We start from the raw sequence: 10,968 nt of genomic DNA on the forward strand, positions 1-10,968 counted from the left end.
GCGGCATCTCTGGCCAGAGACACGGAGTTCGACTGGAGCTGGCTGGATCCCAGCTGGTAGAAGCTGACGGGCCTGTCCTCCCGCCGGTTGGGGCTGGGCTGCAGAGAGAGGGAGGCCAGGGCAGTGTGTGAGGAGGGGACACTTCTCTCGTGCGGTGATGACAGTCTCGCATCCACCACGTCTGCTCACTTGGTACCCTGCGGCTCTCAGCTGCTGCTTGAGAGCTGTGACATTTAACATGTACCCCCTCCTGGAGTCTCGTAACTGAAACACACCCGCCCCCTCCCGAAAGCCACAACTCGAGAGTGACAATTCTCCATCCATGAGGGAGTCAGCTACTAGCTCCTCTCACTAGCCAAGCTCATCTCGGCCCGGCTCTCATCTGCCTTGGTCCCCTTCTCGAACACGCTCTCCGGGTCACAGGACAGCAGGGCTGGTCCCGGCCACGCCTGCGGCCCATCTCCAACAGGCCTGTGGCTAACGTCGTGGGGACCGGTGTTTTCCCAACACGTGGGAACTCCCGAGAGTCCTCCGAGGCAGGGTTGGAACCTGTGTGTGTTGGTGAAGTTTTACTGGAGCACGGCCGCCCGTCAGCACCAGGCGTGACGCCTCAGTCCCTTCGTGAGTTTGCCCACCTCCCTCCTGCCTAAAGGCCACTGCTCCCAAGGACACGAACGCCCAGAACGAGCCCAGGGTTCTCTCCACTCACATTGCAGATGCCAGCTCTACTGCATGGGTACGGTCCCAGGAGATGACCCCACCCTCTGCTGTCTTCCCCCCTCTGAAGTGTGCGCAACCCTAACTGCTTCCCCAGCATGGGCCCGTGTGCTTGGCGCACACTCAGTACCCGCCGGGCACGCCTCTTCCTCGTCCCAGGACCACCAACCCGCTCCAAGTTCGACGAAACCAACGGCTCAAACCCTTTCGGGTGTGCAGAGCTCGGCGCCAGAGGCTCTCCACAGGAGCTTCTAGATTCCAACAAGGCCCACAGCCCAAGGGCAGGGCAGACCCACCACACTGGGCCGAGACTGAGCACGAGGGTGGGTGAGTCAGGACTCCACACCGACGAGTCTTGTTCGTGGTTTCAGACTGACCTCCCTGCTCTGCCACTTGCTCTGAACATGGGGCCAGGACGTCTGTGACTAGGAAAGGCACTCAGGCTGGGCTGTCTCCAACTGCGTCTACGTGTGGCGTCGGTCAGCTCTGCCCGTCTACGTGGGACGTCGGTCGGCTCTGCCCGTCTACGTGGGACGTCGGTCGGCTCTGCCCGTCTACGTGGGACGTCGGTCGGCTCTGCCCGTCTACGTGGGACGTCGGTCGGCTCTGCCCGTCTACGTGGGACGTCGGTCGGCTCTGCCCGTCTACGTGGGACGTCGGTCGGCTCTGCCCGTCTACGTGGGACGTCGGTCGGCTCTGCCCGTCTACGTGGGACGTCGGTCGGCTCTGCCCGTCTACGTGGGACGTCGGTCGGCTCTGCCCGTCTACGTGGGACGTCGGTCGGCTCTGCCCGTCTACGTGGGACGTCGGTCGGCTCTGCCCGTCTACGTGGGACGTCGGTCGGCTCTGCCCGTCTACGTGGGACGTCGGTCGGCTCTGCCCGTCTACGTGGGACGTCGGTCGGCTCTGCCCGTCTACGTGGGACGTCGGTCGGCTCTGCCCGTCTACGTGGGACGTCGGTCGGCTCTGCCCGTCTACGTGGGACGTCGGTCGGCTCTGCCCGTCTACGTGGGACGTCGGTCGGCTCTGCCCGTCTACGTGGGACGTCGGTCGGCTCTGCCCGTCTACGTGGGACGTCGGTCGGCTCTGCCCGTCTACGTGGGACGTCGGTCGGCTCTGCCCGTCTACGTGGGACGTCGGTCGGCTCTGCCCGTCTACGTGGGACGTCGGTCGGCTCTGCCCGTCTACGTGGGACGTCGGTCGGCTCTGCCCGTCTACGTGGGACGTCGGTCGGCTCTGCCCGTCTACGTGGGACGTCGGTCGGCTCTGCCCGTCTACGTGGGACGTCGGTCGGCTCTGCCCGTCTACGTGGGACGTCGGTCGGCTCTGCCCGTCTACGTGGGACGTCGGTCGGCTCTGCCCGTCTACGTGGGACGTCGGTCGGCTCTGCCCGTCTACGTGGGACGTCGGTCGGCTCTGCCCGTCTACGTGGGACGTCGGTCGGCTCTGCCCGTCTACGTGGGACGTCGGTCGGCTCTGCCCGTCTACGTGGGACGTCGGTCGGCTCTGCCCGTCTACGTGGGACGTCGGTCGGCTCTGCCCGTCTACGTGGGACGTCGGTCGGCTCTGCCCGTCTACGTGGGACGTCGGTCGGCTCTGCCCGTCTACGTGGGACGTCGGTCGGCTCTGCCCGTCTACGTGGGACGTCGGTCGGCTCTGCCCGTCTACGTGGGACGTCGGTCGGCTCTGCCCGTCTACGTGGGACGTCGGTCGGCTCTGCCCGTCTACGTGGGACGTCGGTCGGCTCTGCCCGTCTACGTGGGACGTCGGTCGGCTCTGCCCGTCTACGTGGGACGTCGGTCGGCTCTGCCCGTCTACGTGGGACGTCGGTCGGCTCTGCCCGTCTACGTGGGACGTCGGTCGGCTCTGCCCGTCTACGTGGGACGTCGGTCGGCTCTGCCCGTCTACGTGGGACGTCGGTCGGCTCTGCCCGTCTACGTGGGACGTCGGTCGGCTCTGCCCGTCTACGTGGGACGTCGGTCGGCTCTGCCCGTCTACGTGTGACATTGGTCAGCTCTGCCCGTTTTGACCCTGTTTCATAGCGAACTCAGGAGCAAACTCCCTGTTCGGTACCCGAGGAAGCACAAAGCCTGAATGTGGACCACGCCGTGAGCAGGGCCAGCCCAGCAGTTTCGGAAATGCCGTCTGGTTAGATACCCTGGACACATGCCAAGCACTGCAGTCTGGAGTACAGGCTAAAAACACGGGATGCAGTTTCCTTCTCCTTGGGGAGCACTTGCAGCCACTGCGGCGCACAGTGGCACGGAGCTGGGACGGCTGCAGCTGTGAGCGTGGGCCTGTGGTCAGACACCTGAGCCCACGCTCCGCTCCAAGGGCAGTGTGAGGGTGCAACCCTCCCAGGGTCACCACGTGCACGACAGGGAGAGTGGAGAAGGGCACAGACGAAGGGGCAGACTCTGTGGAGTGGCTTCACTTTGGCTAAGTCAGCCTCTCTAGAAGTTTCCATGTCCCCATCCAGTAGGGGGAGAACTAGACCCCTGAGCTCTAAGGGTCATTTAGCAATTTTAAAAAAATAATTATTTTATTCATCATAATTTTTTTTGGAGGACAGGTTTTTGCTATAGGGTATGTGCACTCACCAGAGAGAGAGAGAAAGAAAGCGAGAAATCACCCCCCAGGGAGGATGGCCATGCCACAATCCCTTCTCCTCTCAGGATCCTGGGCACGCACGCACACACACCTGGCGTGAGTTTAAGCCACTAGGTCCAGGACTCAAACTGTGGTGGGTTACATGGGAGTCCAGCAAAATAGCCATTATGCCAATTGCTGGTCCCACTTTAATTATTTTCCATTTGACCGGGGATGGGGGGAGGGAGAATGAGAAAGCAAGCTGCCAGATCCGGGACTCGAAATGGAGTCAACCATGTGGGAGTCCAGCGCCTTAACCACCATGCCACCTGCTGGTCCCTCATTCAGCAATTTTAATCAAGGTCTTTAGGCTCAACAAGGTGAGTGTGATCATCTATGGCGGGGGAACCTGCTCTTTATGCCACGACTGCACCATGAGTGAGCTTCCTGGAAAACCCACTGGCACCCAAGACCACCCACTCTTCCCCCAGCAGCAAAGGTGAGAGGCTGCCTAGCGCGACACGGTGAGCTGCTACTTCCAACTCGTGGTGCTGGGACGGGAGCCAAAGGCTCCGTACATCAGCAACAGCAGAAAGGAAGCCCTGTCCGCTCCCCTACGAAGCACCTTCCGTCTTAATTACAGGCGGGGACCCCCTCTCCGGGATCGAGGCTCCTGGAAACCCTGTGTGGCGCCCAGGCAGACCTGCAGCTTCTCGTCCATGTCGTCATCGCTCTCATCCAGGTCCTCGTGGAGCAGTCGCCACTCGTATTCGACGTGGACGTGGGAGTTAAACCTTCCGGACAAGGCTTGGGTCAGCTGAGGAGAACAGGGCTGGTTAGGACTGTGGAATATGCACGCGGCCCCGGGAAGGGGGACCCTCTGGGGGCAGACAGACGGCAGGTGAGCAGCACAGGGAGGGGCTCGGCCCGGCATAGGCAGCCACACCCTGGTCCAAGACGAGCTCCCTCCAGTCTCTGGGGCATGGGCTGAGCCCCTCTGCCAATTAGCAGAATAACCCGGGAGCTCTTTATCAATCTCCATGAACCGTGAGGCTGAGCCATTTACGCACGGGCTGGGATACCGCGTCTGCCTGCCGCTTATCGACACAGCTCTCCTCAGAACGAATGCGTTCTCTGGAGATTAACCCGGCCTTTCCCCACTAGTACCAGAGAGGTCAGCCTAGCCGGGTATCATCTGACTGTTTGTTCAATTTTCTTTCCTTTTTTTTTTAGAGGTTTTCGCTATAGGGCACGTGCGCTCGCCAGACAGACAGAGAGAGAGAGAGAGACAGAAAGCGAGAAATCACCCCGCATGGGGAATAGTCATGCCGCAATCCCTTCTCCTCCGTTCTCCTCTCAGGATCTTGGGCACGCACACGCACGCACCCGGCGTGAGTTTTAAGCCACCGGGTCCGGGACGCGAACTGCGGTTGACTACGTGGGAGTCCAGCGATATAGCCATTACACTAACTGCTGGTTCCCTATTTGTTCAATTTTCTTAAGGAAAGTAGAAGCTAGGTCTATTCCAGATGCAGAGAGTGAAAACTTAAATCAGCACACACAATGGGTGTCAGAGGGCCAAAGGCTTAACTTTTCCCTTAGCCAGACAGCCGCTGTGTGACCCGGGGCAAATTACTTAACCTCTCTGTGCCTTTCTCACCTGTAACGTGGGGCGACAGTAAAGTCATGTCGTTCAGTAGCTAGAAAGATTGGCGAGCTACCGGCTATAAGGTAGCTCCGCTGGAACTATTGCTGACCCTACCCCCGTGCCATTTGTTAGCAGTCACACCTGCTGCGCATTTACTGTGCCGAAGGCTCAAAGCCACCTTGCACACTGACTGCAAGCTCGGAAACCTCAGAGCGTCTGAGTGGCTTCCTGGGCCCCAGTGGTGGGGCCCATCGCAAAGCTAGGCCTGCCTCAGGGCCCTCTCCACTGTCCACACAGCCTCTTCTCCGGAACAGGAGGGAACAGATGGTGCAGAGGGCCGAGGGCTGCAGAGAACAGGCAGCTGTGGATGGCCCGGGCCTCAGCCCAGCCACCCAGGTACCAGTGCTGAAGTCCCCGGGCCACCAGCCGAGACTGACACGGGTCCCAGCCTCAGTGCAAGGGCAGCGCTGCCTCCTCTTCAGACCCCCCGGAACACTCTCTGTAAGCTGACCGGTTCCTAGCCTGCCCATCTGGGCCCCAGTCCTGGGGTGACGCGGTGACGGCTCAGAGCAAACCCTAACGCAGGCGGCCCTCGCGGCCCAGGAGGGGGCGCTCACCAGCTCCTCGCAGTGCTCATGCTTGAGGCGCCTGGCGATGTCCAGCGGGGTCTCTCCGGACTCATTGGCTGGAAGTAAGGGCAAGGGAGGAGGCGTCTCAGGGCAAACCCAGCAGAGGCCCGGAGACGGCGAGGGGCCGCTGTTGATTACTCTGCTTATTTTTGTGGAGTGCGTGTGTGCTCACTCACTGGGAAGAGAGCCGGAAATTAAGAATGCACCTTGCCCCTGGGGGCGGCCATGCCCCGATCCTCCCCCCCATCGCCTCTCGGGATCTCGGGTATGCACATGCACCAGCACGTTTTTCAAGCTGCCAGGTCCAGGCCTGGAACCTTGCAGTTGACCATGTGGGACCCAGCCGCCTTAACCACCACACCGCCAGGTGGCCTAAGAGGCAATTTGTAAAGATACACTACTGCGGCCTTAAATTAGACCACACGATGAACGAGCTCCACCGCGGAGTCTGACCCAGCTGGGGCCGGGGCTGTCTTATAAGGCTCAGAACTGCAGCCGGCTGTAGAAGGGATGATCACGAAAAACAGGCTTTGGGCTAATCTAGAAAAGAAAGCCGGCCCGGCCTCGGTGGGACTCGGAGGGGGCCGGCCGTGGGCCACGTAGGGGGCCGGGGCTCAGTTCTCAGCTCAGCTGGACAGGCTGAGTGCAGAGCCCTGAGTATGGTCCTGGCTGACAGGGAGGTCGGGGCCGAGCACAGCGTGGGGAACCCCTGCGCAGCCACGGTGGTGCAGGAAGCAGGGGTGCTGCTGTGCTCCACTAGAGCCATCCAGGAGGCCCTGGGCTCAGACCCTGGGCCAGCCCTCACACAGTAGGCAGTCCTGTCATCCCTGCTGGCTGGAAGAGTGGGGGTGGCAGCAGGGCATGGCCCTGACAAAGGTTCCTGTCTTTCTCTTCCATAAAAAAGAAGCTTAAAGAAAAAAGTATCACCCATTCCCCTCCTCTCCTGGCTCTTTCATAAAGAAGAAAACCACTGACACGACCAACCAATGGAAATCACTATCCAAACCCTCTGTCCCTGAATGGAGCTCGCCGTAACCCTGCAGCCCAGTCCCACGCGTATGAACGTGTGAACGTGTGAGTATGTGCGCCCGCACCTCCCTGCAAGCCGTCCAAGTGTGACACTTTGTCTCTCCATCCCACCAGGCCTCAGAGAGGCTGCATTAGCACTCAGGTGCCTTCTTCCTACTCCTCCCGTTATTCGGCAGTCCACGGCTGGACACCCTCGAGGCACAGCTGTGCCGGGGCTGCCCGTGTGCTGGGGTCCATGGCAAATGGAGAGCCCGAGGTTGAGTGAGAACCAGAGTCCCCCATGGGAGAGCCCAAGAACACGTGAGGCTGATCTGAGGTCAGCTGGGGGAGGGCGCTCCGAGCTCGTGAACAGGTCACGGGCCCACCGCGTCCACCTCACTGCACAGCAGGGACGCTGCAAGGCCAGCTTTGTGTTCCTGGGTTCTGCAAATGTACCCACAGTATAAGTGACGGGCGGTGAGCGTGGCTGTCAATGCCAGGTGCACGGCCTCTGGGGCGCGGTGACGCTCTTTCTCCCCAGCTCTAAGGGGGCCCCACGGGTGGGCCGTTTCCCATGGTGGGAGGTGCAGGGGCCGAGGGAAGAGGAGGCGGAGGCCAGGCCACGCCGCTCACCGATCTCGATGGAGGCCTTCCCGCGCAGCAGCAGCTTGAGGCACTCGGCGTTGTCGGTCAGGCAGCAGTAGTGCAGGGCCGTGCTGCCCTTCCCCGTCTGCTTGTCCAGGTTCCCGCTGGCCGAGGGCAGGGGCGGAGAAGACAGAGTTACGGCCCATAGGACTGGCAGGGGCCGCCCAGCAGGGACCTGGGGCATGTGCATGGGAGCAGCAGCAGGAGTCAGCGTCCACGGTGCAGCTTTCTCGGTCACCAAAGCAGGGAGACTGCACATCCCGCCCATGACGGAGGTTAGTGATGGCTGATGGCAGGGGAAGCTGGAAGGGCTGCTGGCACCGGGGCTGTGCTGGGCAGCGGCCGAGGCGAGACCCAGCAGGACACGATGGTGGTCACACCTGTGCTCGGGCGGGGACCTCAGCAGCCGAGCTACTCGTGTTGCTCTGAGTCACAGGCACTGGGGTTGGAGGGTCTCGCCTCGCACACGCCAGGCTTTTCAGGGACTGCCATGAGCACCCACAGCAGGCAGCACCTCGTCTGGCCCAGAGTCTCGGGTAGGCCTGAGAAGCTTCTCTTGGCCACAGACAGAAGCGACGAGGCTTTCCTTTCTCGGAAGTGCCCAGGAGCGGAAAACGAGCGCCCGCCGGGGAGGCCTACCTGTTCTGAACCAGGAAGTCCACGATGTGAAGAGAGGTGCGGTCCACAGACCGCACGGCCAGGTGGAGGGCCGTCTCGTCCGGCTCCTGAGGAACACAGACACAACAGACTCACGGAGCACTCGCCTTCGCCCCGCACGACTGAGGTCAGGGGCTCTCCGCCAAGAGCCAGCACCTTCCCTTCAGAAAACGACGTAACGCTACCTTACCCTGCAGGGCAGCTCCACCCCGGGGATGGGCAGCTTAGATGGCCCTGCTGCTCCTTACTCGGGGGTAAAAACGAGGAAGCAGGAGTCTCACTTCAAGTCCTCCATTTCTTCCTTAATTTGCCAGAAGGCACATGTGCTCACCAGAGGGAGGCAGAGAGAAGGAGAGCAAGAAAGCATTCCCTAAGGGGCAGTCACCCCGCAATCCTCCACTTCTCCCTCCTTTTGGGATTTTGGGCACACACAAACGTGCCCTGTGTACTTTTCTTTTTTTCGGAGAGATTTTTGCTATAGGGCCCGTGTGCTGGCTAGAGAGACAGAGAGACAAACAGTGAGATACCACCCTCCCCAGGGGGAATGGCTCTGCTGCAGTCCCTTCTCCTCCATTCTCCTCTTGGGGTTTTGGCCACCCATGCACACATGCCTGACATGAGTTTTAAGCTGCCAGGTCCAGGACTGGACTTGAACCATGGTTGACTACATGAGAGTCCAGTGACATAACCATTACGCCGTCTGCTGGTTCTGCCCTGTGTGTTTTTTCAAGCCACCAAGTCTGGGACTCAAACTGCACAGTCAGCCATGCAAAATCTGGCTCCTGGGTTAGCAGACCATAGGTTGGCCTTGAAATGCTCTTGGCCGCTGTCCCCCACCTCTGCATCGACACCACCAGGTGCAGGTTGACCACAGCCAAGGGTCTCATTCAGAGAACCCTGGATGGTCACCAGGTCACCTCTGCTCCAACCCCGTTCCCCTACTCCCGAGTACACAGAACCCCTGTGCCGTCCTGTTCATACCCCAGGGTACGTGACTTCCAGTGCTTTTTTTTTTTTTTTAATGTAGCTCTATGCATTTTGCTTTCTCTTATTTTTTTCATCATTGTCTTTTCTGTATTAGGGCACTGGGAAAATCAGGATGAATTTTTCTGTTTTTCTATGCAAAAATGTGTCACGACTTTCCCAACGACCCAACACATCTGGCAGGTGGAGCTGAGAAGGGAGGATGTGAGGTGGGCGGTGGGTGAGAGAGCTGGAGAGCAAGAAGCACCGCAGAGCAGGAGGCGAGGCCGAGGGGGCACCTCCTGCCCTGCTGGCCCTGCCTGCTTGGTCCCTGGTACTGAGCACCCTGCGCCTGGACTGGCTGGCTCAAGCTGTGTGGAGAGGGAGGACAGACTGCCACAGCCTGGGTGCACTGTCCACTTTGTCACCATGAGAAACGTGCTGCTGCTACCGTGTTCCTGTTGGGAGCCCTGGCGCTGGCCGGTGAGGACGCCAAGGCCTGGATGCCTACGGGGTTCTGATTCTGAGCAGGATGGCTCCACAGACGGGAGCAAGTTCTGCCGATGAGCGAGTCCAGCACTGAGGTCCGAAGGTCTGGGAGACCCGAGGATCCGGGCAGTTGTGGAAAAGAACCAGGAGACACGCTCCTCCTTGGTCCTGTAGTTACCTCTCCCACTCCTGACAATCACACCCACCATCTCGAGAGAGTTCCCCCTGAGACTGGGGACATCCCTCCTCCACCACACCCCGAAGAGGAGGGTGCCTTGGGGTGCTGCTGCTGCAGGGAGCTGAGGCCTGGCTTGGCTGCTCTGGGGCTCCAGTAAAAGTGAGAAGCTCACACTAGGCCTGCTCACGGGAGACTGGCCTCCTGCAGGCTGCTCGGGCTGCAGACATGACCTCCCCTTCGTCCCAGGGATGGACTTCCCTTCCAGAGCTGGCATCACATTTTTGGTTTAAGAATCAACTGAAAGGGCCAGGTCTGTGGTGCGGCTGTCACACACTAATCCAGAGAAGCTGGACCTGTGTGGCAACTGTGGTTCGAATCCCCAGCCTGGGTGGCCTGGAACACTCTGGGCATGCTGGTAAGCACCTGTGATCTGGTGGGCTGTGGGGCTGGAGAGGGACCGAGGGTGATCAGACCGTGTGGAGGTGCTCCCCACCCCTCGAATGCATGTGCACACACTTTATCGTGAATAAAGAAAAAAATAAACCAAACTGTGAAGTTAGGAGGACGAGGCCCTGGAGACACACGACACAGCGCAGTGACCGTAGCTAATAACAACGTATCGTCTTTTCCAAACTGCTCAGAAAAGATTTTAGGGCCGGCCCTGAAACTTGGTTGTTAAGGGAGCTGGATTCCACATGGGTGACCGTGCTCTGCAGCCTGACCCTCCTGGCTTGAAAATCACACCTTGCGCAAGTGCAAGCACACCCAAATGCCAACTGGATGGAGAGATGGGGACGGGAGTGCAATGGGGCCGCTCTCCATGGGGGGGCGCTTTTCCCTCTCCTCTCTTGTCTCTGGTGAGAGGACATATCCTCTGGCAATTAAAAAAATGGATTTTAAATGTTCTACGTAAGAAAGTATCTGAAGTCATGGGTGTGTTCATCAGCTGGATTTAACCCCTATGATGCCATATCTATCAAAACATCATGCTGTACCCCGTTAGTATCCTTATAATTACTTGTCAATTAAAATTTTTTAAAAAGGAATAAACTAATTTCTTCCTACAAAACTCAGGCCTGTCCCTTTCAAAGAAGTGCATGAAGCATTCCTGGCCATACCGCCCGGCCGGTTCCCCCCTTCTCTCCTGCTCTCTCAGGAACGAGCAGCCCACACTCTTACATGTCCGTTGGCCAGCGGGATTTTCTCTGTGAGGTCCACGCCATCGGCGTAGGCCTGCAGTAACCCGAAGATGTCCCTGGTCTTGACGGCCTCGCAGAGGCTGTGCAGCTTGGCCGCGCCATCCGCGTGCCTCCTCCGCGCGTACCTCCTCTCGATGTACTTGGCTGTGATGTAGTCCTTCCTCGCATTCCTGGAAGCAAACACACCGCCTAGCACCCCTCCGAGGCCTCGAGCCCAGCGCCCGCGCCCACACCTGAGCCCCGCTC

General features: G+C 59.8%; 1 protein-coding gene across 1 annotated transcript in view; it reads right to left on the reverse strand.

Annotated features, from left to right (window-relative positions):
- The window catches only part of ASAP2 (ArfGAP with SH3 domain, ankyrin repeat and PH domain 2), a gene marked incomplete in the record, with an annotated part of 153,549 nt that overhangs the window by 12,484 nt on the left and 130,097 nt on the right, over positions 1 to 10,968 (reverse strand). The window contains 6 exon segments of the mRNA XM_014589777.2: positions 1 to 98; positions 4,010 to 4,123; positions 5,572 to 5,639; positions 7,225 to 7,340; positions 7,876 to 7,961; positions 10,703 to 10,892. Of these exon segments, the coding sequence (XP_014445263.1) occupies positions 1 to 98; positions 4,010 to 4,123; positions 5,572 to 5,639; positions 7,225 to 7,340; positions 7,876 to 7,961; positions 10,703 to 10,892 (672 nt within the window).

The sequence above is a fragment of the Tupaia chinensis genome, unplaced genomic scaffold (assembly GCF_000334495.1).
Source record: "Tupaia chinensis unplaced genomic scaffold, TupChi_1.0 Scaffold000045_1, whole genome shotgun sequence".
Lineage (NCBI taxonomy): Eukaryota > Metazoa > Chordata > Mammalia > Scandentia > Tupaiidae > Tupaia > Tupaia belangeri.